This window comes from Coturnix japonica, chromosome 2 (assembly GCF_054131305.1).
Source record: "Coturnix japonica strain WE chromosome 2, WE-NBRP24, whole genome shotgun sequence".
Taxonomy (NCBI): domain Eukaryota; kingdom Metazoa; phylum Chordata; class Aves; order Galliformes; family Phasianidae; genus Coturnix; species Coturnix japonica.
In genome coordinates this window covers 71,568,273-71,596,059 of record NC_140664.1, presented here as the reverse complement: position 1 = coordinate 71,596,059, position 27,787 = coordinate 71,568,273, and the positions used below count along the sequence as shown (strand labels likewise).

The following is a 27,787-nucleotide window of genomic DNA, read 5'->3' as shown; positions in this document are numbered from 1 at the left end:
GGGATGAAAGTCATTTATATGTGATAGGGCTGTTAAAAAGGAAGGCACATAGCAGAGCTCACGTGTTATGGCTTTTCGGGTTTCATAAAGGTCTGAGCATCAGATGAAAGATCCTTCAACCCTACAAAGTCATCCTAACAAGAGAGCTCTCCATTTATTTGAAGACTTTGAAGATCAGGGTCCTTTCCAGACCGCTGACAGGCTTCCTGCTTTTGGGTTTACTCACCAAATTGTAAGGTTGCTTCATTTTGTTTCACCTCCCTGTTGCCAGAAATATGTGCCTGTGTACGACCTGTGGCTGAGCACAGCTAGAAGCCCCTACCAGCAGCCATTTTAGAGCCAGCTTTCATGGGTAGCTGGCAGTGGGGCTGAGTGTTAGAACCCCTCTGTGCACAGAACAGGATTCAGACAGAAACTGAGCAGGTGGATCCAAAAATGAATGGCTTTTCAAAAGGCATCCCACTGGAAAGAGTGCCTGGCAGAAGTTTAAAGGCTTTTATTCCATTTGCTGATAACCTCTAGCACATTATGCTTTTTGTTGAGCTAGACGCTCTTGCGGTCAGCTCCAGAAATGAGTGTTGGGTTGACAGCTGAATCTCTTTCTCTCCTGTTAAGGGCTGTACTTGTGCAATTCTCTCTCTCTGTCAGAACCTGGAGGAGGGTGAGAGCGTGCGTATGCATGTGTCAGGGGAGGAACAGAAGAGGTAGAAAGAAGGGTCTAATAATCTTCAAAGAACAGTGTCAGGAATTTGCCTGACTCTAACTGAGACCAGCTGGCTATAAATGCTCTCTGGTTGATGGGCTTCTGTCTGTTCTTGTTGTGTGGCTCCATGCCTGACTTTCATAATTAACCCAGTAGTGGCAGTGATGGAGGCTTTATGCTTTCACGAGGATAGAGGGTCTTACCGTGTCATCATTAATCACTAGCTTCTAAAAAAATCAAGGTACAAAATGCTGAGCAGACTAAGCAACTATCTCAAAAGCTCATATGTTACCATTTAAGATAAAAGGAACAAATGATGATGATTCACAGCACTTCTTTATCTGTAATGTCTCCACTTCACATAAGCAGGTAAATTAAATGACAATGTTTCAAAGAAAGGAAAACAAAAAGAAGATGTACTAAGCAGTTATGCTGGAAGATGCCATAATAAAGCTATATGCATTACAATATTTCATTACATGCATAAAATCAAGTGCTCTGTTTAGAAAATGAGATGGTGCTTTCTTTGCATTAAATCTGAGAATCTTCCCCTTGCAGTTCAGCTAGTTCCAGTGAGGGCCTGCATCTGGGCTCAAAATGACTTGTAAAACTGCTGGGATACAGCCATGGAGCTTGTTGCAGACAGCCTCTATCTCACAGCCCTGAGGAAATTTAAATGTACAAATCCCCCTGCAAATTGAGGAGAACTGGCATTAATCTGAAGGAGGCTTACTGGAAAGGGTTTCCAGGAAGCCTGTAGAGGGCATGCCTCAGAAACAACTAGGTGCTAAGCTGAAGCAAAGGAGAAGACAGCTTTCCAGTCAATAGAGTTATTTTAACATGGCTAAAATTATTTTTTTCCCAGTCTTGCTCTCAAAATAGATAGATCATTTATAACAAAATTTAGCCTGGGGAGAAACACAAGATGAAAAAGCAGCAAGAACTAGTTGAATGTTATATCCAGCTTACAACAGAAGTATAACTATGACTTGTATGTTTCAAGCAACCTTTACAGTATAATTAGTTATTCCTACAGCATCAGCAGACAGCTATTTATTTTGCAGAAGATATATAAAGTAGGTGGCATATACAGCAGTAGAAACAATACATATGGTGCTTTATTCTGAGCTACATATACTAGGCCTATTTCTGTATGGAAAGCGTTCTGCGTGGAGGAAGAGAAAGTATGGCAGTAGCTAGACAAAGAACCCCTAAGTCATCCTTTTCACTGAATACCTATGATCTATTACCCTGGCAGGGTAAAGAGGAAAAAGGGATCACAATCAAATGAAGGCTAAATAAGAGAGCACACATATAAGGCCATTTTCCATTTCCCAGATTTGCTGGTTTACTAAACCACAACTGCTTCTCTATCCAGCAGAGCTGCTCACTTACCTACAAGAAAAAGAAACTTTTATATTGAGTAGGGTGTTTCTGAAGGAGCTTTTCTGCTAAATGGCCTCTCTGCTCTAACTCACTGCTGTGCTTTCTCAAAGCAAATGAAAAATGAGACTATTGGCCCCCAGACAATAGAAGTGCAGAGATAGAAACAACACCTGTATCTTAGGCAGAGTTTCCTCTTTCAGCAAGCCATGAAAGATTCATTTCTGAGGTGAGCTTCAAGTCTTAAAGATAACTCAGCATGAGGAATGTAACTGGTACAATTTCACATCCCCCTTCTGTGACTGTAAAGTAATATGTCTTCCTAGAAATTGTCACCTTCATTGTCAACATATCAGCTCCAAAAATCATACATGATCACTTCAGTAATACAAGATGTTTGAAATCCCAGTTTGTGCTGCCATTCTAGCAGACTTGCTAGAGAGTGTGTGTGAAGTGTGTTGTGTTCCTCAGAGAGCCCATACCATGCTCAGCACTGATGCTGTGTTATTCTGTGAGTAGAGCTTACTTCCCTTCATACGTGACATTACTGAGATGCAATTTGATGAAGGTGCTGGACACACCAGAAGAAAATGCAATAAAGCATCCCAAGGAAGACACACACACCACACCATCAGGTATAATCCACATGAAGAAAGCTGGTATGCTTTGAATCCCATACATCCTTGCTGCCACTTTGGTATCAATGTGACAAAAAATAGCTGGGCATATTTTCTCCTGCCTAATTGCTGTAGATGGCCATGGTAAGACTCTGCCTGTAGAGGTCTCCTTTGACTCAGGTAAGGTATGCCCCTTCCCAAATCTACAAAATGGCAGTAACAAGACATTTTAAGGAATGTCAAGTTTAATTCTTGCTTCTAGCTCTACTTACAATCATAGATTTGCTTCCATCTGGGGTCTCCACTCAGAAGGGCACCTCTCTTCTTTAACAGTCTTGCCAAAGGTCCAGCAATAACCATGCAGGCCAGCCTTTCCAATAAACACATCAGCATCTACCTACACGCTGTATAATTAAAGCATAATACCCTCAACCCCTGCTCTAATCTCATTAGCTTAAATGGAAGACTTGAGTTGCAGAGGTGTTGGACACCCTTGTTATGGGGTAATGGCTAGAGGAGTATGTAGGCTCACTGAAGTCTCCATGATTAAGCAGATCAGAAACCAATCCATCAGCAAAGCAACAAATAAAAGAACCACACAGAGCCATCTGATATACACTCCATGTTTTCTTGGGAAAGCAGAAAAGTAACAATCTTCTGAGAGTGCTAGCAGAAAATGATTATTACAAAACTAGGATGGGTTTCTGAGCACCACTAGTAGGACAACATATATAGTTATCCAATCTTCATAGTAATGAGTCAGTCTTTCATGCTCTATTGCATACATATTCAGCTGTCTACTACATGCATAAACATTTCTAATACTGCCCTAGTCATAAAATCACAGACTGCTTTTCTTTTTTTTCCTGCAAAATCAGGTAAGGTAGTAAGGGAGAGGAGTGAATGTACCTGCATTAACATTAAAGACAAGGGAGATGTGACTGTACCTTATACTTGTTTACTTGCTCCACTATACCTGCAGCTCCAAGTACAGTCAGGCCCTTTGCCTAAACACAGTTTGTTCTCCTCTCCCCTACTTTCCTCCCTCAGAAACACAGACATTTCCTCACAAGGATACCAATCACAACCAAACAAATCTGGGCCTTCCAGTGATTTCCAATAGCTCTAAAACTCAACATGTGGTCTCTCCTACAGCCACAGAAGGAGACTGCTGACTGTAATTGTGAGCACAGAATACTGCATAGCCCTAATGCATGCTTATCAGCTACCTTACAGACAGCCTGCAGTCTCTCTGCAAGCCTGGCACCATCGGGAACACAATGACTGGCTGGGCCTAAGCACACAGGACCTTTGGGTACTGCGGGCTCCAGTCTAACTCAGTCTGAGACCATGCTTATAGATTTCCATGTGAGGTGAGTCTGATCTTGCTGGTAGACTGGAAGCATCCAGTAGCAGGCAATGCATATATATCCTCTTTTTTTCTCTGCAGGTTCAGCATTTCCCCAGAGCATCAGTGGCAAACGAGCAGCTGTGCTCATCCAAACCCATCTCTGAAACGCTCCTGTTTCTGCACAAAGAGCTCTGTGAGGATGCTATCTGGATACATCCAACTACCAAAGCACAGACAGACGTATTATTTTATCTTGTACTCCCCTCTGCTGCCTGTCTGTCACTTAGTCCTACTCTCTCGGGAAGGCTGTGTTTACATTTCACTCATTTTTCAGAAATCTCTTGTAGGAAGTACTGTTTTGCTTCAGTATGAGAATTTTCAAGCTTCTTATTCCGTTCATGTAACAAAATACTCAGTTCGGGGAACAAGTAGAAACTTTCCAAAGTCACAAAAAGGAATTAGATGCCTAAGTCTTTTTAAACATTCAAGCAAGTTGGTTCCTTTAAATCGTCACTACCTAGCAGCCAGTATAGGGGTCAACTGGAAATGACAGAAAGAGAGCCTTTAACATGCAAGGTACTGGACTGTTTGATTCTCCCATTCTGCAGCGGTTTGCACAGGGGGAATCTGAGAGCGGATGATATTTACTTACAGAGATGATATGTCCTTTCAGGCCATGTGCTGAGTCTGCACACTCGATAACAGCACTTAGCTGTGGATAGCCTACTCCTGTCTTAATCCGAGTGGTACACACAGAACCTAGACAAGAAAATGAGAGGAAAAAACACAGGCAGTTAGGCTGACAGAAAAGAACCACTGAATCAGAATCTAAATGGATGGAAAAGACCTCCAAGATTGCTCTATTTTAACAGTGGGAAAAAAAAAAAAGTCTTTTTTGTTTCTGACTTTATTATTTCTCATGAAGTCTCTATTGTAAATGTTATTCTCACTGATAAAAGGAAGACACAGGAAATTTAGTTTTGAAATGCAATCACACTACTTCATGGCAGCTGTAATAAAGTGACTAACAGCCCCCCCCCTTCTTCTCCAGGTCCCCCCTTCCCAGTTTAGGTGTCATCCATAATGCTTCCTGATGAGGGATTTAATGCTTAATGGGAAAGAAATCTGACCAAGGTGCCTGAAGGGAAAAGGGACAAAGGAACCAGAGAGTCTCAACTTCAGTGAGGCTCAGCATCAGCTTTTAACAGCTGAATATTTCCTCCAATAAATATTTCTATTTATCTCTTTTCTATATGCGTTTTAAAAAAAACTAATTGTCAAAGAAAATATGTGTGTGTGTGTGTGTGTATACATGTATGGTACCTGTGTGACTCTGTGTGTGTGTGTGTGTCTATATATATAAATATAGATATAGATATAAATAAAGATATAGATAGATAGACATACACACACACACACATATATATGTAAGTGTATATATACTTTTTAAAAGGTATAGGCATTAACATAAAAACTCCAATTACAGTTTGAACATGATAACATGGCTCCAGATCTTCTGGAATACCTCCTCTACTTTTCCAGAGAAATTAAGTGTCAAAATGAGAATTACTTTTTGATGTCTTATCATTTAGGATACAGGCCATAAAGGTCTGCATGATAACAAGAAAACAGATCCTAAACCAAATGCAGTGAAATCTTTTCACTCAACTGCAGTTAATCTCTTTACCCAACTGACATCCAGATACGCTGAAAACTGTCAGTAAAGCAAAAGTTTCCAATGATCTTTCTGATAACAGACGAAGTGTAAACACTCAAAAGTATTTCTGCAAAGTAGGAAAAAGATGATTTTAAGATAATATCCACAGAGAAAGCATATACTTATGTGCTCTGTGCTTTATAAGAAATCACTTCCATTATCCACAAGGTGGACCATTGTCTAGGAGAGACCTCAAAAGGTGTCCCTCTGCAAGACACATCTGTTACCTCTGTCATTGGCTGGTTGACTTGTAAAGTTCTGTACTGGCAGGAATCTGAGGACTACATGTTATGTAGTCTTGTCTATTTCTACTTTGAATCTATAAACCATAGTACTTCTTTTATATCTGTACTTCCACAGATCACAGAATCACAGAATGACCCGGGTTGGAAGGGACCTCAAGGATCATGTAGTTCCAACCCCCGGCCTGGCAGGGCCACCAAACATACACATTTACTAGATCAGGTTGCCCAGGGCCCCGTCCAACCTGGTCTTGAACACCTCCAAGGACGGGGCATCCACAACCTCCCTGGGCAGCCTGTTCCAGGGCCTAACCACTCTCCTAGTGAAGAGACTTCCTACTTTCCTGTGACACTGCACCACAACATCTCTATTGTTTACCCTTCAACTATTTTGCAGTATTTACTGTTGTTTGATGGCCTCCCAGAGAAAAACTGCAATCTCTGTTATATCATTTGTTATACTCAATTTACTCACTCAAGGGCCATATCATCTGACAGTATAAAGAACCCACCTGCACTGCACTGGCTGATCACAGCTATACTGTTAGTGGTACTTGCCAGCCAGTTTAAATGTAGCCCCTACACACTGACCCCAGCTGTGGTCTGTGAAAGAAATGGCAAAGTGAAAGAGCACACAAACAAACAGCCAAAGGAGGGAAAGAAAAAAGTGTGACATAAAATACCATTGGTTATATCAACAACTCAGGCAACTCAGTGCTTCCAACTGTAGGTATCCACATTTCCTGGAAACACAGTATCCAAGGTTTTGTAGAACACTACACTAGCCCTCTGCCCGTGTATTTCTTAAATGTACTATAGAGCAAGGGTATTGTTATTTTACTGTCCTAAGTCATCTAGGAATTCTGACAAGCAGACATCTGCAGCATTACACACCAGATCCATATGGAGAACTAAGTCACCCATGTTGCCATAAACCACCCTCATCTGACTGGATTTGACTTACCTGGCCCAATACCCACTTTAATAATGTCTGCTCCGGAAAGAATAAGTTCTTCTACCATCTCTCCTGTCACCACGTTGCCTGCCTGGACAAAAGGAACAATATCACATATAAAGCAATTTTAAGACAAGTGCAGCAAAGACAAGTTGTGGTAATGTAAAGTTCTATCCAGATCTTTTACTCATTGAGCTACGCAGTCAGAAATAACATAGCTCACCGTATTCTTCACTGAACATGCCACTGAAATTAAAGAGATTATACAGGTACAATCTAGACTCTAATTAATTTCATGATTGGTCCAATAAGCTCAGATTTCAAGACAGATATTTCAAAACCAAGTCAGCTTTGCAAATTGTTTACGAGCAAAAACTGTATATAACAAACTTACATGAAACATGATTCAGTTGCCCTCATTACCCACTTACAGCTTATACTGTGAGGGGCAACTAGTTTGTGAAGACTGAATTTAAGACCTAGAGAAAACTTCAGTAACAATTTTTCAGGACTTAGCAAGTGTTTGTAGTAATGCTGATATAAGCAGAGCAGAAAGCAAAACCTAAAACAGTTACTTAATATTTGCTTCATTTCTATTGAAACAAAACATCTGTGGAAGTTAACACATGATCTGCCCAGGAAATGTCAGGCAAGGCCTATTCTCCAGTTATTGCTTTTTGGCTTCTAATTCATCATTTATTTATTTTAATGAATTTTACTCCCCACTTTCATTGACCTGAAACAGCTGGCAAGTCACGATCTGAGACACTTGAAAAAAACAATGATGAATTTAGGCAGCAATTTGTGTATACGACACAGGTCTATTTAACTTTTCTCAAGACAGCATGATATTGATTTAAAAAAAAATAGAAATAATAAAAGAGAATCGTTGGGAAACCTGAGAATATATGAGTACAGCATTTCCGGCTAAGTGTTGCTTTCTTTCTTCTCAGTGGCAGTTTGTTATACTAAGCATTGCACAGTCCAAGGTGAGGTGACAGAGCACATGCTGCTTACATTTGGGAAGCAGTCTACTTTGGGAAAGCAGATGATTCTGTGAAGCACATTATGACTCGGTAGAATACTGGATTACATGCAACAGATTTGTCAGGAGGAGCAAACATATTAAAGCCAGTGGCTCAGCAAGACTTAGGATCAAATCTGTATTTACGTTGAACAGCAGAGTCTTCTTATTAGCAGCGCATGGCAGGTTGTCAAGCTGTCTCTTCAGAAATGTTAACCAGACATTTAATGCAAAATTACTGCTAGAGAATGTTGTAACTGCAGACGCTGATTCAAAATCCTAGCATGGAAAAGCACTTATGTCTCCAACATGCATTTTTTCTTCCTGAAATGCATGTGAACACATCAGTGTGTTTCAGTATTTCTGAATCTGCAGATCCTCAGCAACTTTTATGGAAGATGTGAAGCTCTACATAGCAGACTTCAGCCTACCGATGACAGGCTTGCTTCTCTTTTCAGACCTCTAAGAGGACAAAAGACACTGTCAGAGAGATACAGCTATCTGAATGTGAAAGAACTGTAGTATCACAGCTGAAGAGCAGGGAAAGCTGCTTTCTCACATCCAGCTGACCTTTGCTTCCAATGAGACCAATGCCTGTTTTATCACCGATGCCAGTATGACAGCTGAGTAGAGGTTAAAGGGCTTTGGAAGGCCCACCACCAAGATAAAAACAGATCACTCGAAGTGGGGGGAAAAAAAAGGACAGATAATATGAATGTCAAAAGACTGAGACTAAAGAGATGAACCTCCTTTAAAATTAACTAAGAACATAAAGTAAGCAAAGTAATTGAAACTTGTATGAAGAAGTAGTGTGCTTGGGAAAGTGGTCAGAAAACACAATTGGTGGATATACTGTGTTAGCAAAAACAATGCTCAACATACTGACACATTACTCATCTACTGCAGAACTTACTTTCTTGAAAAAGATATACCCTAGTAATCACCTGATCACTAATGTAAATTTGCTACTTCTGTCAGTAAAATAATAGCATCAGTAACAACTGCAAGTCCCTGCAGCTCAGGTTAACCAGAATGCCCTTCAGTGTGGTCAGTTACTAGGAGCTCTGGCAAATTACCCTGGCTGTGTGTCTGGCCTTATGCGCTCAGGATGACATTCAGCTGTACCATCCATCCCTCAGTGTGAGGTTTCAGTGACTGTCACCTTGGCTCATTCCAGCACTACCCATGATGACCAAACTGTGGGTCAAACCTGAGGGAAGTCCTGACCTCACAAAAGTCAAAGGGAGTTTCACTACTGACTTTAGTGGGATCAAGATTTCACCTAACAGGATTATAAAGGCTGCAGCTTCACTGACAGAGATATAAAATTAGTGAACACAGTAGGGTAGTGCCTCTGAATCTCAGTCAGGCATTTGATACTGTGCCTCATAAAAGCCTGCTATAAATATCGACTCACACTGACTAAGACAGGAACACTGCTGCACTGATTGAAAGCTGCTGACAAATGGCAATGGATCAAGCTGGGGAGAAAAGTCTGTGACAACAGTTCTCAAACTTTCTTCTTGTATCCTAGAGGAAAATGCACAGTCTGTGCTTCCACGCTCTCAGAACACTGCCAAAGGACACTTCCCACCCACCAAAGTAAGGAGTGCTTTACAGGAGGAGGAAAGAGAGATGATGCCCTTTACTAGGCTGACCCACATCAGGTGGGTGTTTGTGCTCAATGTAGTGACTAATCCAAAACAGCAGTCTTAGTAGTATCACTACCTTTGACCTGGGATTCCAGCTGGTCTCAGCTCTGGGACTCCAGCCCATATGGAAACACCATAACTAGACTGACTCTGCTGCCTGTTGCAGAGAGAAGCTGGGAAGCATCTACACAGATTCTTCCAACTGATCTCCGAGGCTACTGAGGCCATGAGAAGTGCTGTCACTGACTCCAGAAGGAACATTGGTTTCTGGCCCCTTCTGCTTCCCTTTGCTTCTAGTTTTGCAGTTCTGATTGCCTTCTTCTCTGGCCCACACCTTGTGGGGGCTCCTCCTTCTGCAAGCGTGAACCTACCTCAGCCTTTTCCTCTCTGCTCCCTTTCACCATGGATTTTTCTGTATAATAGACAAAACTACACAATGGAAAAAAATCAGAATAAAATGGAAAGCTTGCTGGCACTGATATTTTAGCTTGCTAAAGAGGCCTCCAGTAAAACGGAAGAAACTTAACACAAATAATTACACTAATACATATCAACTACACTAACTGCTATAGAGGTTCTGTCCCTCCATCATTAATGTCAACTGAAATTTAGACATCAATGTGAGGCATGACCCAAAAACATGATGCTGTTACAGCTTAATACCCCACTGAACTATTACTCTTGATTCAGAGAAGTAGAGACAAATCCACATGGCTCTCAGGAGCTCTGCTTCTTCCTCCATCCTCAATCTAATCTAATCTAATTCAAGGCAATTCATGCAATCCTTTTTTGCCCCCACCTGTGTTTCCTACTTTTTGTCTTTTGTGGATAAACTGATATTTGTAATTCAGTATATAAAAGGCAAGAGTGAAAAGACTCAGGGCAGGAAAAAAAAAAATAAGGTAATGTAATTGTAAAAGCAAGTATTTAGAAAAGGAAAAAACATGCTCTTGAAAGGCACTTACGCAAGACACATCCTTCATCTACACTGGAGTACTGGCCCCAGAGAGTACTATGTTAATCACAGTTGCCTTGCACATCACATTTCAGCCTCAGAGCTGAACCCATTACACGGCCCCTGGGAGCACACACTCCCTGAGACCTGGGGTTGGATTATTGTTTTGTACTGCACTGCAGCTGACTGTGGAATGAACGGTCATGCTGAGGAAAGCAAACAAGGCAGCTTGCAAGGTCCTGGAGATCACTTTCAGCTAGGAGAAAGCTCCTTTATTTTTTATATCTTGTATTTAACTGCTAAGTCTTTTGTTTGAAAGCCACAACAGCAAAGAGCATACTGCAGGCACAGCACAACATCAAAGCAGCCAGAGAACAGGCAGCAGCAGGACACGTCTTCCAAAGTACCATGAAAACAGTCTAGATGAGTATTGCAGCCAGGAACAGCTTCAGAAGGCCATTTTTGTGCAGACTGCAAAGTAAACTCATTCACAAATGGGGCATAAGTTTGTCTTCTGAGCCAAATGGAAGACTTTTGGACACTGCGCAAACTCTGGAAGCCTTGGAAAACAGAAGGTTTTTGACCACTCCAAGTCTGTTAGCATGTTTTTAGAAATGAAAGTTTAACCCTGTTGTAGGAGATGAAAAACACGATCCTTATTAAGCCACAATCAGAGAGAGAAGCCACAGTTGGAAAAGGTAAATGAACAAGTCAGGGCCTGTATATGTTTTTAAATAGGTCGCACTCTGAGGTCAAGACTTATAGGAAGAAAAAACTTAAGGCGCAGAAGCAAAGCAGCACACTGCTATATCAGAGCACACATTGAACAGATATTTTCAGCAATGGAAGACTGACAATGCCAACATGTTATTAAACCATCATCATTTGGCACAGAGTCAACACCTTGCTGAACTGAGAGATGAACAGAGCTGCCCTCTGTATTCTCAGAAGAGTATCTGTCCACATGCATTTGTCTGGAAAGCAAGATGTTTCAGACAGGCTTCTTTTTCTCTCTCTTTTTATTTTTTTCCTCCAACGAGGACACAAATTGGTGGAGCTATACAGGGCTCTCAAACTCCAGGTCCTATTCACAGACAGAATTCACATGACACATCCTTTCTACAGACTTACCATAATGGTGTGATTTGGGAACAGGGCGCGGACAGACTTCACAAATGTCACAAAATGTTCTGAATAGCCGTTTGCCACATCCAAGCAGATGTATCTGATAGGTGGAATGGCCTCTAGAATGCTTGTTAACTTCTCCAAATCAGCTTTTCCACTTCCTGAGCTTGCTGCTACATGCTAGAAAGACAGAGAGAACAAAACAGAGCAGTTAATTTGTAAAAATTGCAGTAAATACTCCTTGTACATCTTTTGCATAGGTTTCAGGGGGTCTTCAAGGGAAAGCTGGTTAAAGTCATGCTATATAATATTAAATAAATGCCTTCCTGGTAATATCAGGAAGGCTCCCACTGTTTTGCTTACAGTATCTTAAACAAAGCAAGGTTACTGTTTTATGAGCACTTCATTCCCAAGTGGCTTATCATAGTCAAATACAATCACCTGAGATGCTCAGCTATATTTAGATTAACACAGACACAGAGGCTCCAACTTGGTGCATGCCCAGGGAAACGGTGGCAAAACTTGGAGTAGTGTCATAGAGAAGGATTTGGATTTAAATTCATAAACCCTTCCCTGATCTACAGAATCACACAACAGTTCAGTTTGTAAGGGACTTCTGGAGACTGTAGTCAAACCCCCTCACTGAAGCCAGGTCCTCCTTTGTCTTTGTAAGAGTTCTTTCCACCAGACAAGTAGTTTCTACAGCTGTTGGCCCAAAGAAACTCTGCAGTGACCTGAGGTCACAGAGCAAGTCAAAATTTAATCACTAGAAGAGCCTGCTCTGGTGATATTAGGAACCACAAAGAGCTATTTAAGTGCCAAAGTGTCTAGGCACAGCATATTCCTAGGGTCACTTTCTATCCTATGGTGGCATATAAGGAATCTTGATGAACCTAAGTGATAGACTGGCTTTCAGACAATTCTGTAATCAATAGTCTATACAGCATAATTATAAGGTAGGGATACAAAACAACTAAGCAGTACTCTTTTCTATACAGGTCACGCTTCAAAACTGTGCCAAACTCTAAGGAGTACTGGGGATAATTAGACCCGCTCTTCTACTGGTGCAAGGAGGTAAATGGAAGACACACACACACAATGACAACTTTCAAAACTCATCCCTACTTGAGTCCAGCACCCAGGCTCTGTATCCACATGCATACCTGACAGCAAAGACTCTGCCTAGCACTAGGACATGCACGGTCAGTTCACTATTAGGTTAATTCAGTTGTGAACTTGGGCTTCTCCTTTCCCAACACTACCAGTGCTCCCACCAGGAACAAAAGGCCAGCAACAAGACCAACTCCTATTCCTTCTTGTTTGCTCAGGGTAGTTCTCCATTTCCCTTCTGCAAATACATATTCTTTGCTTTTTGCATCTTAGCATAAGCACTTTCAAAACAGACTCAAACAGCTATTCTTTCTAAACCAGGACAAGCCACTTCCCTAGATGTGTTAAAGAAGAGCAAATATCTTCATTCCTCAAAACCTTACTTCACAACAGTATTCCCAAGAGACCTCAAGGTATGCAAGTTCAGAACAAAGCAATAAACCATAATAATTTACAGTATGAAAATGTACCTCAAGGCATTCTGGGTGATTGGCAGCAAACAGTTTCCATTCTTCCAGAGAATAATGCTTGTGAATTGCAGTGAACATTGCATGCTAGCAAAAATAAGAGAACTTATATTAATGTCCAAGTTCACTCATCTTTCCCTCAGCTGCGGAATAACAAACAGGATATCACAAATTCCCATTTTAAGTATAGACTTATCTTGCTTGAAAGAATAACAATGAATAACAGTGAATAAGCAACCAGGCAACTCCAGATGGCTCTCCAAAGGTAGCTTAGCATACGTGAACAACTTCTCAGGATCAGGTTTCTGACATTTAATAAGGTTATGGTCAATATTTTGTTTGTGCTTATGCACTGTAAGAGATTAAGGTGAGACTTGAGGCCAAAGGCTAATTAACTAGAGACTCCTGACTGCTGCAGCTTTATTCAGTAACCCACTCTTTCAAAACCTTTTTTTTTAGCTAACAGGTTTTTTTCTGGAATGGAACAGATATACACATCAGAAACTAAGCTGTAGAGGTCCCCCATCTGAAGCTGAGCTACATCCAGTAAACATTCACAGAATCACAGAATGATCCGGGTTGGAAGGGACCTCAAGGATCATGTAGTTCCAACACCCCTACCTGGCAGGGCCACCAAACATACACATTTACTACATCAGGTTGCCCAGGACCCCGTCCAACCTGGTCTTGAACACCTCCAAGGACGGGGCATCCACAACCTCCCTGGGCAGCCTGTTCCAGGGCCTAACAACTCTCCTAGTGAAGAACTTCCCCCTAAAATCCAACCTAAATCTTCCCTCTTTTAACTTAAAACCATTTCCCTGTGTCCTGCCATTGTCAGCCCTTTCGAAGAGTTTACTCCCCTCCTGGGTGTAGGTTCCCTTCAGGTATTGAAAGGCTGCAATGAGGTCACCCCGCAACCTTCTCTTCTCCAGGCTGAACGAGCCCAACTCCCTCAGCCTGTCCTCATAGGGAAGGTGCTCCAGCCCTCTGATCATCTTTGTGGCCCTCCTACATTCCCACTAACATTCTTAATCTGGGTCTCTCACTCCATGCAACAGTGATGCCATAAAAGTAAATCTGCTTTTGAAGCAAGACCACACCTTATTGCTCTTCATTTTATAACTCCTCGGCCCCATTCTCACTCAAAGCTAAAAATTAACAATGACTGTTTACCCTTACTCACCAGGTTCCCAACTGTTATAGAAATGAGAACCAAGACTTACTTTAGCCATAACAACAGCCATTTCAAATGTCCCCACGGTGTCCATGTTTGCCACTATGATGGGAATTCCTGTGTACGTCTGCTTGGAGTTGCGGAAGGTGAAAGTGCGCGTGAGGTCAACCTGCAAGAAACAAGCACAGCTTCTTTTCAGTAACTGATTGAATCCTAATGACTTTTGTGATGGATTTCACTGACAGCAAGTTTGAATAATGCTTCTTAATTTTCCTCAGATTTTCTCCTTTCATTCAGCTATTGCCTCACTTAATTTCATTTATTAATTACAACCTCTGCTTTCCAAACAACAAGGAAAATACAAATATGAAGTAATATTTGCTGTGTTAGAGAGCTCTTGTGGAAGAAAAAGAGGGTTGATATTTAAAAGAACAACAACAAGCTTGATGCAGATGCGTTTGGAAGAGACAGATAGGGAAAGAAAAGACAGTGACAACTGTGAATGATTTTATATAGAAGTAGCCTCAGCTGTTTGTGTGGCTGCCTGAGAAACCAGGGATGAAATCCTAACTCCACAGAACTAAGAGCTAGAATCTCCCCCGACTCCAGGGCACAGATAGCTTTGTCCTGTTCTTTAATGTAAATGGCAATATAATAATTCAAAACCAAGTTTACTCTTAGCTATAGTTGCCAGCTACTCTTGGCTATACAATATGAGCAATCATACCATTAGATAACTAAGATATACCTAAAGATAACTAAGAAATGCTCAACAGTAAGATATTAATTTAGTTTTTGAGATGACGCAGTGAAAAATGAAGGCTCTTTCATAGTTTTCATTATTCCTCACTTCCTTAATCCAGGGACAGACAGTGACCTGGCTTTCACTATCAGAGTGGCCTGGTTCCCCACCCATCTGTGCTGACATAACATTCTTCTATCAATTTATGCTGCAGTTAACAAGGGGAGATAGTACAAGGAAGATATCTAGTGTATTTCATTCACTTTTTATGTAATGATTAACTAGAAACGAGGTAAAAAAAAAAGAAAAAGAAAGGTATGACACAAATAGTTCTGCAGAGACATTGGTACCAGACCTACAACCTTACACAAATACAGAGGAAAAGTCTCTTTCAAATGAACTTAAGATAAGTAAACGTAAGAAAGTCTGAGTCAAGATGCAAAGCTAGACAGGAAACACGAGGCCATTAATGTCAGTGATTTGCACTTTCATCTACTGTAACTTTTAACACATCACTTCCTTTAGCCAACAAGTTAGAGGGATCTCATGCAATTGTTCACTCGGCTGATAATACTGTAACAACAGCATTTGTGTAGGATAATTGCAGGGCCTTCACTAATGAGGCTTTTTGTAGTACAAGACAAGGAGAAATGCTGCAGGGGGCTGCAGACATTTATGTGGTGTTCTAGTTCTCCAATGGCCAACACCAAACGTTTGGGAAGGAAACATCAAAATCAAGGCAAGTTTTAAAAGATTCCTTCCTTAGTCTACCTTCCCAGGTCCTAAGAAGACACTGTTTAGACATCTTTGAAGACAAAAACCCTCTCCAATTCCCTGAGCTAAATAGCCACTCATAAACAAAAAACTTGCCCAGTATTTTATTGAAAACATTCACATCTTTAGTCTCTTTGGTATTCTACAACAATAAATTCCAAAGCTCATTTATACATTACATAAAAAGCACGACCTTTACCTCCTAACTACATTTAGTGCTTCCTGCATCTTGTTTTGTGAGAGGCAACCAGCAACCACTTATCAGTTTCACCTTTTTTATCCCACTCCTCACTTCTTGGAATTCTAGCATATCCACCATGGCTGCTTCTTCTCCATACTGCATAGTCCTAAGGTTTCTTTTTGTTCCCTTGTCTGGAAAGTAAGTGTCACTGTGGATATCCTCGCTGCTGTCTTCTATAGCTACTCTGGCATGGCTCCCACCTAGACCTCCGGCAGATGAATATAGTCCCTCTATGGATAGTGGGACTTTGATTGTTCTGTTAAAGCTCCCAGGTCTTGTTTAAATTTACAAGCATAAATTCAAAATTAGAGGACAGCAAGCCCAATGCACTTACATGGGACACTCTGCAGAGGCTAAGTCCAGCAAAGCCAAGAGTAACATGCTATGGGAGCGCCAAGCCACTGACAGGCAATGCTGTACTCCTACAGTCTCTGACTTCAATCCTTGTTCTCAATAATTTTACCCTGAGTTTGAATTCAAACTTCAAGATTTCTGGTATCTTTTCAAAGAGAAAACAGTGATAAAAAAAACCAAAGATGGTGCACAGAATCAAAACCAATCATCAGAATAGCAGACCCTCAAGTAGAGCTGCAAACAGCCCAAACTGGCTAAGGAGCTGACTGCACAGCAATGTAGCCTTGTGCAAATTGAGGCATTCACACCAAAAAAGCAAAGCCCTTGCTGATAAAAGCTTCAAAGCAGCAGCTTGCTGGGTAAGAGGCACTGTAGTATGCTACCTCTGTTCTGCTGCCAGCACTATTTATTTATATTCTTGTTTTGAGGCAGACTGCGGCTGTCCATTTCAGATCTGGCTCTCACAGACACTTTATTCCTGTTGCTACAGCCTCAGTGATGGTGTCCAATTTCTTAACCTTCATCAGTTTCCACTGACCTCCCCCTTCCCCCTTGACACGCACTTTTTTCCTCATCTGAAATGCTTTTAACAGTTCATCATAGCCACCCGGTACAACCCTGCCATATCAGCTCATGTTCCCCCTATCATTTTCCCTTCCCAGCAACCCTTCTATCCACAGCCTGCACGCTGCTAAATATATATATCCAACAGCACTCTGAAGGAGCCATGTGCCACTCGCTGGAGCACAGCTCCACCTGTTTGCCAGGCTGGCACAGTGACTTTTAGAGAGGGGCTGTGGGTGCTGAAAGCAAAGGGCCAGAAGGGAGTTAATTGCTGTATGAGGGGCCTCCAGGTCTTGTGAGGAGTAGCTATGCACCATGAGACACACAGCCTGGACATTACTCCTTGCAATTTAGAAAAGACTAACCCAAAGCGACCCTTCTACTGGGAAGGTCCCTCCAATCTTAGGCCTGTACAGTGGCAAAAATGCTCTGGCTCTGTTGCTGGCCCCCAAGCCCTATCCACACACTCCTAAACGACACAACCAACCCTGCTGCCCTTTCCAGGTTTCTCTTTCTACCTCACCCCCTTGGTCTCAGTCTCTCACAACTGTGTTTCCCTTGGAGAAAAGCTTAATCCTCTTTCCATCCCCCAGCACAGCGTAAAACCTTCATCAGTCAAAGCAAATCCTTTCTCAGCCTTGGGGTTACGCGAGGTGAACCAGAAGGCACCTTCGCTTCGGTAGGCGGCCATCTTTTCTGTGGAGGCAATCCCCATAGGATTTCCTGGGGTCTTCCCTGATCTGGGGTGAGAGATAGCAGCGGGGATCTCCCCGCTGACAGCAGCCCTGAGCCAAAAGGGACGCAGAGGAGCAAAGCAAGCCACCACTAGAGGGGTTACAATGGCTGCAAGAGGAACGGATCCCACTGCTCCCGTTGCCACCTGATGGGTTCGCAGCTGAGGCCAGGCTGTTCAATTCTCGCTTTATGTTCGTGTCAGCGGTACAGCGCTGCCCACGGGCCCGGAGCCTGAGGACGCAGACGCACCCCCGGCAAACAGCGCAGCTCACCCCCCCCTGCCCCCAAACCCGCTCTCCGCAGCGGCACCTGTCGGCAGCAGGCAGCCCCCCGACCCTTTCATTTTCCCTTTATTTCCAACAAGGAGCGGGGCAGAACCCCGCCTCACAGCGACCCCCTTTCCCACCCTCCCCCCTTCCGAAAAGAGCACCGCATCCACCCACCCCCCCTCGCAAAGGGCGTTTCGATCGGGGAGGGCACGGCTACGTTAGAGCGGGGGGGGATAAAAATAAAGCGGGGAAGGAAAGGAGGGCGGAGGGCTGGGGAAGTTAGGGTGCTGAGCGGGGAAAGCATGCTGAGTGCCCCCACCTCGGATCTGCTTTTGAGGCTGCTTCGTTTGGGTCTGAGCAGGACATCTTTAAAGTCCAGCTTGAGGTCTGCGTCTACCCGGGGCATCTTGCCGGGGCTCTCCTGGCGACAGCGGCGGCCCCAATGCGCTGAGCTCCGCCTGCCGAGCCGGGGCGGCCAAAGCCCGCGGGCCGCGCACGGAGCCTATTTATAGGGCGAAGGGAGAGCGGCGCGGCTGCTGGGCCCCATCGCTTTATTAGGATAAAGCGGCCGGTGTCAGCCGCTCGCAGCCGCCGGTTGCGGGATGAAGAGCGGACACGGCCGCCGGCACAGCGGCTTAAGGGCAAAGGAAGGGCAGAGGAAATGGCGCCTCCGTGTGACCGAGCGGCCCTGGCGCTGCGTGGGGAAACCCGCCGCTATGGGGACTCCCCTGCGGCTGCCCGCGCCGCGCCGGCGGGGTGACGGCTGAGGGCCAATGGCCGCCAAACAACCGCCACCTCCTCGCGCCTCAGAGTGTGGCCCGGCTCTCGGAACCACCCCCAACCCGAACTGGTTCACACAGAATCACAGAATGACCCGGGTTGGAAGGGACCTCGAGGATCATGTAGTGGTTCCAAATGTGGCAGCTGAGCAAAGCCCTGTGCAAGTGTTTGGTGTTAGAAGTGAGATGTTTGCAGCTGGCTGGTCACAGGAGAATGGTCAAACTGCCAGACATCCACCTGCAGCTGCCTCACTTCTTATTTTAGCCCATTAGAGAAGCAGTAAGCTTTATTATTATTAATAATAATAACTTTGTTCCCATCTGTATCATAGAGAAGCCCAATCTGGGACTTTATATGATCATTTTCAATGTGACAGGAGGGCATAAAAACATCAATAGCAACAGAATTAACTGTGTTGGGTCCAGACTGCATTTACTGGCACAGGGATTGATGCAAAGGTACCATAAGGTACCATGGGATCTTTGAGCTTAAAGTCTGTTTAATTACAAAGTCACTGGGTTGCTAAGACTTCTTTGCAAAGCACAAGTGTTGTCAGTGACTGGAAAGTGAAGCAGGAGAGGGTCATTGCTGGCTTCCCTTCCTTGAATACCCTGCAGGATGAGGCAGTGTTCTCTTTTTTATCTACAACTTGCACGCATCCAGTCAACACCCTCCAGCAAAGCTCTTTACAACTTCTTTGCCCTGCTGTCCTGGGTTGTTTAGTATTGACTGGGTGTGATGCCCAGGCTTTATGCAGCGAACAGATGTTTGAGTGCTTCCTGTTTCAAATGTTCTGGTGAAGAAGACTTGAATCTGGCTTCCAGTAAGCCTTGAAGCTTCCCAGTTCCAGAAGATATTTGTCATTGAAGCTCTTCCCACATGGAGAATGGGTCCTGTTGAAGTAGCTAGCCTCTGGTGGAGAACACTGAAAATAGAGAAAACATAAATGCTTTATGTTCCTACCTGGCACCATATTTTCTCTTTACCCCTCGTGGAATGGATGGGATGCTGAATAGCAAGAAAGGAGCCCCTGAAACACACTGTGCATGCAGAAGGTCAGCACTGTCATGGCCAGTATGAGTTGGAGGCTATCAGCAAGAAGCAATAAGTTCTGAGCACCAGACACACCTCCAGGGTGGATGTTTAGTGAGATTATCATTGTTCATCAACAGAAACAAACAGCCTGATGGTCACAGCAGGTGCACAGCTGACAACCAAAGCATGTGCTGACTTATGTACTATGGTTCCCAGTAAACTCCTTAGTCTCATACAGCTCCATACAGACAGCCTGTAACAGAGTTAGCTGTGCTTTTAAAGGGTGTGGTGAGCAGTAGCGTAAGTGTTGCTCCCACAAACTGTGTGTCACAACTTAAGCGAAATTGGACATCTGGAAAGAGCAACATGCTGCAGCATATGTGACAAAGCTGTCCCACTGTTAAGAAAAAGCATTAATTTTGGGAAATAACTTTGTTTTCTTACAAGAAATTAAAATCATTTTTATTTTTCTGTTTGAATTTTGACTCTGTGAACTCTGACAAGCATTTACCGATAGCTGGATCAAGAGAACTAACTCAGCAAGCCTTGCAAATGCAAGCAGATTTCTTCTGGCTGTGGAGATAAAGGAGTTTCTCTGAACTATCACTGGTACTGCAGCATCTACACTGTGCCTCTTGCTGGCCTTGATAGTCACCAGAAATGGGATGAGTGGGGCTGACACCCCTGACCTACATAGCTGTTCCAAGCTGACTTCAGCCATGTGCATGATGATCGCTTGTTCTAAAGAGGAGAGAATCATGCCAGAGATACTTTCATTAAATTCAAAGGTCTTAAGTTATCTTACTAATCAGTACATGAGCCCCAGGCCCACACTGAGTTCAGTAGGTCAGCCTTTCATTCAGGGTACAGTTTTCTTATGTGAGTAAGCATCAGTATCCATACCTTTTGATTTCAGCAGGTTTAAAATGCTAATTACAAGTAGTCATAACAATCAATAATTAATGAGACTCCAGCCTTCTTTGGCTTATGAATGTAGAGCCTGTATATACTGACAAATAAAATGAACCGAGCCCATTCTTTGTACTTGCAAGAATGTGATTATAACATCTGGTCACACGCCCCAGGCATTTTACTTGTACTACACACTGGAAACTGTCTGATGCCTAAGCTGTACTCAGACTACCTGGCAGAGTGCTGCAAGTTCTAGCTGCCCTACTTGTCCAAGGGAGTGTGATACAGATTAAAGGAGTATAGGCCACTGCATAGTGGAGCATGTATGGCCATACACCGGTCCGGTTTGGTGTACTGAAGGGCTCTATTGTTTTGAAAAAAAGTCCGCATACTATCTTGTATACTATCCACTGTAAACTGATACTTCTGTAAATCACATCTAACACCCACATACTGCGAAAGAAAATGAGATTATTTCCATGGAAATTTTCAGCCACCTCCCAGGATGGAAGGCAGATTCTGTTGCTGCTGTAGAGCTCAGTATACAGAACCATCCTCCCCTCAATGGTGCTGACTGGCAGGATGAGAAATGAGAGGAAATGAGCCTAAGCTGAAACACAGAAAATTTCATTTGAATATTAAAAAAAAAAAAAAACAACAACAAAAAAACCACTTATATTACTGTGAGGGTGATGGAACACTGGGATGGTTTGCCCTAAGAGATTCCAGAGCCTCTCTGACCTTGGAGAACCTCAAAATCCAACTGCATGTGGTGCTGGATAATTTGCCTTAGCTGAACCTGCCTGAGCAGGAGTTGGACCAGATGACCTTGAGATGTCTCTGCTGACATCAGCCACTCTGTGATGCTGTGGTACTGTACACACTGAGGGAACTGGGCTTCTTCAGCCTGGAGAAGAGAAAGCTCCAGGGCTTCTGGGAGAAATACATCAGAGACAAGGAGCAGTACTGCAGCCTGCACTGATTTGGCATATAAACTGACTTCAGACAGCAAATACAGTGGACTCATTCCCATTATTATCATTAGAATTTGTTACCACCAAAACACACTGAAATGCAGCCGTGAATTGTGTGTCCTTATGGCTGAAATCATGCAGAGGGTCTTTGTTAGGGTTGGTAATGAAACTGGAAAGTTCTTAACTCTCATTTCAGGGTATGCTCAGCTTGCCAGAACTCCACATTGTGCCAACTGCTTGAGCTCCTCCTTCACCCAGATGAGGTTTTGTCTCTGTGTTGTATACACATTGCCTGCAGTTCCACAGAGTCACTTTATCAGTTTCTTCCTAGTAGCAGCCAGTGTGGTTATCCACACCGCCACAAACTTCAACAAGAAAAGGGCTCTCTGACAGTGAACTGTATCTATTCTTTTTTCTTATAACTCTGAAGAAATTCTTTGGTGCCTTGGCTCCTTGGACTCCCCTTGGAAGGGATGGGCATTTCTAGGGCTTTAGCCTGAACTAGACCAAAGCTGATTTACCACAGTTTTCCAAAAGATGCTAGGCCATGTTCTCTTAACAGCAAATTAAACTAGGTAGAAAAACCACCTCAGTAAATAACATTATATTTTCAATAAAATGAATAAAAGGAATTGTGTAGAAGGATTTGGGCCAAGAAGAGCTCAGCAAAAATGAATTTCTTGCATTGCCTGCATAGAAGCTGATGGCTTCTTATCAGCAAATCACCCACTGTCATAACAGTGCATGAGAATTTCACTGTGACAAGCCAGACTGCTGGGTCTGATGATACTCCTCTCTCAGTGTTTGCATTCAGGCTTTAATGTAAACTTGAAGCTGAGCTTCACCCATCATTTTTAGCCCAAGAATCCAGTGTCAATTCAACCTGCCTGTGCGAAGTGAGGGTAATTCAAGAAGCACTTCTATGCAAGGGCTTTGTCTCATAAGAAACTGATTTTACAGTTTGCACTAGCGAAATGTACAGTTGGAATAATAAAAAGGTATAGTTGTAATTACAGAGTAATAGATAGCCAGAGGGTATCTAAGGAAAGACTCACCAGTGATAGGCCTTCAGTCAAAATGGATGCTCACCAATGTTGAGACTCACCACAAAAACTCCACAAAGGAGCAATCTCCAGAAAGATATGCTACCTTAGTGGTGGTCAGCCCTTAAATGGGATCTAGGAGAGGTGGAGTCAAGCTCCACCCCTTCTGTGAGCGCAGCTGAATTACCTTCACCTGTGCTCCTGCAGCTGACTCATTGCTTTCCTCAAACAGTTAATCACAGGTTCAGGCTGTGATCAGCAGTTTCCCTTACACAAGTCAGAGTAGTGTTGGGGCAGCACAAACGCTAACACTAATGTTTGGCTTGGACTGGATTTTTAAATTATTTTTTATGTGTGTGTGTTTTGTGGTTTTGTTTTTGTCGTTTGTTTCTTTGCTTTTAGTGTTAAATTATTATTGTAGCTGTATCAACATGCTGCTTCCCTTATGTTCCTCTCCATCTTGCTCCAGGTTTTTCCAGGTTTTTCCTGGAGTTTATGTTGCTCAGGATCGAGGTGGTTAACACAGATCCTGTTCTGCATTGGAAATTATAAAACAGTTCTCTTATGTTTCACGCCATGGGTTTGGTCAGCCTCTAGGGAGTGAGACAAACTGATGTCCTGAAAGTCCGTTTCCTGCTTATTCAGAAGGGTCAGAACATCATCTCTTTTAACCCTGGTAAATGTTTGCTTTGGTTTGGTGCCCAAAGCCTGTTTCAATAAGCACGCTGCCATTGCTCTATGAGATAAGTGAGGAGCACACAATTTAAAAAGGCAGTCTATAGACAAATGGTGTTTTCTTTATCTTCTGGGCTTTCCTTGAGATTTTTGTGTTGGGAGGAAATCTTGCTGCAAGTTTTGAACAGAAGAAAATGTTTCTGAACTGTGAACATCTGGTAATGCCTAACTCCTGATCCCAATTTCCTCATTATTTAAAGGAAATCTTTGAAACTTTACTGCCCAACTGCACCATCTACAGGCAAAGAAAAAAAACAAACCAACGCAAAAAAATAAAAACCACCACAGAATGTTTGCCCTGTATGAAGCACTGCCTTTTAACCACTACAAACAATGAAAGCAGATTTGTTTCTTTTTTCTGAACAAGATGCATTCTTACGTCTTTTGAACTTAACATTACATTCCCCAGAACTTTAAATATCTTGTGTGCTTTGTCCAGGAAGTTTTGCTTTTGCAGAATATGTCACAATTTGCCTCTTATGGGAAAAAAGAGGACATGTCTGGCTTCGACCCTGATTGTGCTTTAAGAATTTAATGGGATGTAGATAAAAGCTGCTGCATTCATGGGCTGTCGCATGCAATTTCATTAACACACCTACATAGGGATTATGATAAACATCAACAGTGCTGTCATTGCTATGCCTTTCTTACCCATAATTCCTCACCAACTAGTGGTAAAGATATTCTTAAAGTGACCTAGAAACTGCTGCCTCTCTCCCACAGCAAATAAAACCATGCTAAATATTCTCAAATATCATTATGATAAAAAGGGAAGGGAGAATTTGATGCATAAGCTTGTAAAATATGCAGCAGTTTTGCAAGGCTGTTTGAAAAGTGAAGATAATTAGCATGTGAGGCCACATTAGATGTGTGTTAGATATGCTGCTGTGTGTCCACCACCCTTCAGTAATGGAATAGGACAAGTGTGTTGTGAAACTCATGGATTCAACCTTACTGACTGCACTCTTCCTTTTTAGGAAGAAAATGGATGCTCTTTACCTGTTCTCTTGCTCCTGTGAACAAATATGTTTAAAAATCTATTCACTGGTAATAAAATATATTGAGATGGCCTTTCTAATTGATGAATAGATAGCTACATTCTGTGAATAAAATGCAAATAAATGTAAAGGATTTTGTTCTTGGAAGAGAATGAGGGGCTAAATTTAAGATCACATCTTTGCTTGGATTTCAGTGTTGTGTACAATACATTTTCTGGGAAGCTCTCTGGAACAAGAGCTTTATTTGTCCCAGTGAGCATACAACATCCAGAGTCAATAAGGCACCAGTTCTGACCAAAACCTTTTTGCATTAATATAATTAATCCTTCTGGAAACTACTGCATATTTTCAGTCTGTTACTCCATGTCTTTGCTCAGCAATGCATCTGTTATTTTGCATATTGATTTTTGACTGCCTGTCTCTCTGCCTTTGTCCCAAGCTGCTGTGCAGCAGTGCCATTTCTTGAACTTAGAAGAGTTGGCATGTTGCATGCTGTTGTCCATATTTCAGCAAAGGCAGAAGTCACTACCATATGTGGTTCATGGAGTGCTTTGGGATCCTTCAGGATGAGAGGTGTGATATAAACATAAGATACCATTCATTCCATTTTCCCCTAGCACACACACACTACTAATAGGTTTTGCTTTCATCTGAAGCTCCCTTGACTAAATTGTGAAACATCTCAGTGATACCATGGACTTTTGCTGCTGGCAGACTCATAATCACTGTCCTATTAGCTATACCTTACACAAAGATGGCTATTCTCATACTACTGAATCTCCTACTACCAAATGCCTCTTTATTTTTGTGATCCTCAATACCTTCCCTTAGAATTTCCCTTGGGATTCCTCATTCAGGTCCCATTTCCCATTTGACTCCTCAGTTCACCTGTGGTATGTTGTAATGTCTGTGCTGATCCTGTATTCTGAGTTAAAAGGACCTGTATAAGGCTATCTCTTTGTCCTGTGTGTGTCTGTCTTCCTTCCACTGCATCTGGATGGCAAAGGCTCTTCTCCTTTAGATAGAACCTAAAGGAGACCGATAATCAACTTCTCCAGGCTACCTAAGCCACAAGTCATTGTCTCCTTGGAAGGAAAAAGGCAAAACACAATTGCTTTTCTGAGCCCTTCTTCCCGACTCTGTGGGAAATGGAATAATTAACCTCATTAAGCTCTGGAGGGCCAGCAGACACTTGCATTTCCTGCAGTCCCCTCGCTTGACCCCGCTGTATTAGGGCTGCAGCCAGTCCGTCGGTAAAGACAGCTGAGCATTCAAGTTGCTGCCAGTTCTGCCCACATCACTGCTCCCTGTGCTGCTGTGGCACTGCCCTGGGCTGCAAAACCAGCTCGTCGAGAGCTCAAGTGATGAATGCAGTACATGGGAGGCCCTTTTCTCCCCCGTTTTTCACTCCTCATTAGTTTAGCTCAATTATTTTTGCTTCCATTTTTTTTCTGGAGCTCTTTGTATACAACTGCAAGCTGCTTTTCATCTTTTCACTCTGACACACTGCTGTCAGGTGGTAGTACATCTCTTGCCAGAACAAGAACTTGTCATGAAAATCAGTGAGCTGCAACATCCCTTTGGGGCCAGGCAAACAAGTCCTGTGGAATTTGTTAAATGAAATATGTGGGGCTACACTAGCTTGTGGAGAAAAGGATAGGGATACAAAAAAAAAGGACTGTAAACATTTGATTTTTCTGATCATTGAAATGGATCCACTTCTGAATCCCTGTGTTCATTGCTAAATTTGGTAAAAAAAAGGACATCTTTCTTTACTCTTCATTACTTTCCTAAGCCTACATTTGGATACCAGATTGGAATACTCTGTGCTACAGACTCCGTAGTATAGAGTTTGCCTTCCTTCACTTGCATAAGGATAAACTGTGACTAAATCCATAGAAGCCATTGGTGGTGTCATATCAGACTCGTGCATATGATGAAAAAAAAAGTCCTTGTTTTTCTATTCCCACAACTCAATACAGAGCTCACACATACAAAGCCATTTTGATATTTAAAATCCATTTGATATTAAATCAGAACAGAAGCATGGAACGCAAAGATCATGGGCATGTATCTGAAGTGAGATTTAGGAAACATTAATAACAAATCATACTGATAAAGAACAGCTGTATTCTTACATCAGAAACAACGAGGACAAATAATTAATTTGCCTTCATTGATTTCCCTGTTCTTTCATGGCAGAAAGTCAATAAAGGCTTAGTTTACAGATCTGACTGCCATGACAAGACTGGATGCTTGAGAAAACTGTATCAAATACTGGGTCATCAGGCATTAGTATTAAGGTCTGTTTCTGTTTCTGCCCTTCCTTTCCAGTCTGCCTTTGTACTTGACTACTAACAGGAAGCCTTGGGAAAAGACCATGATAAAACATTTGTGATCATTTTCTTCTGTAATGGAGAGGAACTGGAGTTTGTTTCTGAAAATCAGTGTGTGCAGGGCTGCACAGAGCTATGAGTCAAAAGAGGGGAGCAGTGTTGGTTCCTTCCTGAATGACAATAATGTGGAAGCACAGAGCATGGAAGACACCACAACACACACAATGTTTTGATGCAGCCTATTATATTCCTCTGATGCTGGGTTTAAATGTGTCTTTAGAAGAACGAAAAGCTCATAGACATACATAGAATATATACATACAAAAACTATACATCACAAACACTACTCTTGCTGCAAGTCTGCAGACTGAGGAAATCACTGGGAACCAGTAAATATAAAAAAGACTGAGTGGGACTCCAGTTCCTTGGAGATATGAAGTAAAGCTCAGCTAGTATTAGCCCTTGTATTTATAGTTGAGCGAGTGCCTTTGAGTGAGTGAAATTCTATTTCAGTGGCAGGCAGATCAGAACAAACCACTTGGCGTTGTTTCTTTGTGACAAAGCAATCTTGACAAGTATATATGGCTGGTACTTAAAAATTCCCATTGCGTAGTTGAAACACTTCCAGACATCACTTAATCAGGTGAAGGAGATCTTAGCTCATTCCTTGCTCTCCTTCAGGTTTGCCAATTATAGCTTGCCTAGATTTTCATCTCCTATTTCTCTTCAGTTCTTGTGAATTTCTGCAGCTCAACTGTGGGATCAGAACCAACATTTCTGGCATGCACAGTGCGTACTCTCTCCCTGCTGACAACAG

General features: G+C 42.6%; 2 protein-coding genes across 3 annotated transcripts in view; one reads left to right on the top strand and one right to left on the bottom strand.

Annotated features, from left to right (window-relative positions):
- Positions 1 to 4,558, top strand: part of ATXN1 (ataxin 1) — a 218,110-nt gene extending 213,552 nt beyond the window's left edge. Inside the window, exon 6 of the mRNA XM_085540204.1 lies at positions 4,154 to 4,558. Coding sequence (XP_085396330.1) covers positions 4,154 to 4,426 — 273 coding nt within the window. The 3' untranslated portion in view covers positions 4,427 to 4,558. The remainder of the gene's footprint in view (positions 1 to 4,153) is intronic.
- Positions 1 to 18,970, bottom strand: part of GMPR (guanosine monophosphate reductase) — a 38,043-nt gene extending 19,073 nt beyond the window's left edge. Inside the window, exons 1-6 of one of the 2 annotated variants that reach the window (XR_014943561.1) lie at positions 18,477 to 18,861; positions 14,528 to 14,647; positions 13,305 to 13,388; positions 11,731 to 11,904; positions 6,978 to 7,059; positions 4,707 to 4,813 (exon numbers count right to left, since the gene is read on the bottom strand). Coding sequence is in view for 1 of the 2 variants with exons in the window: in XM_015854675.3 (XP_015710161.2) it covers positions 4,707 to 4,813; positions 6,978 to 7,059; positions 11,731 to 11,904; positions 13,305 to 13,388; positions 14,528 to 14,647; positions 18,477 to 18,563 (654 nt within the window). In the remaining variant the exon portion in view is untranslated. Of the gene's footprint in view, positions 1 to 4,706; positions 4,814 to 6,977; positions 7,060 to 11,730; positions 11,905 to 13,304; positions 13,389 to 14,527; positions 14,648 to 18,476 lie in introns of both variants that reach the window. The other variant, XM_015854675.3, reaches the window with a different exon arrangement.
- Between the last annotated feature and the right edge of the window lie 8,817 nt (positions 18,971 to 27,787).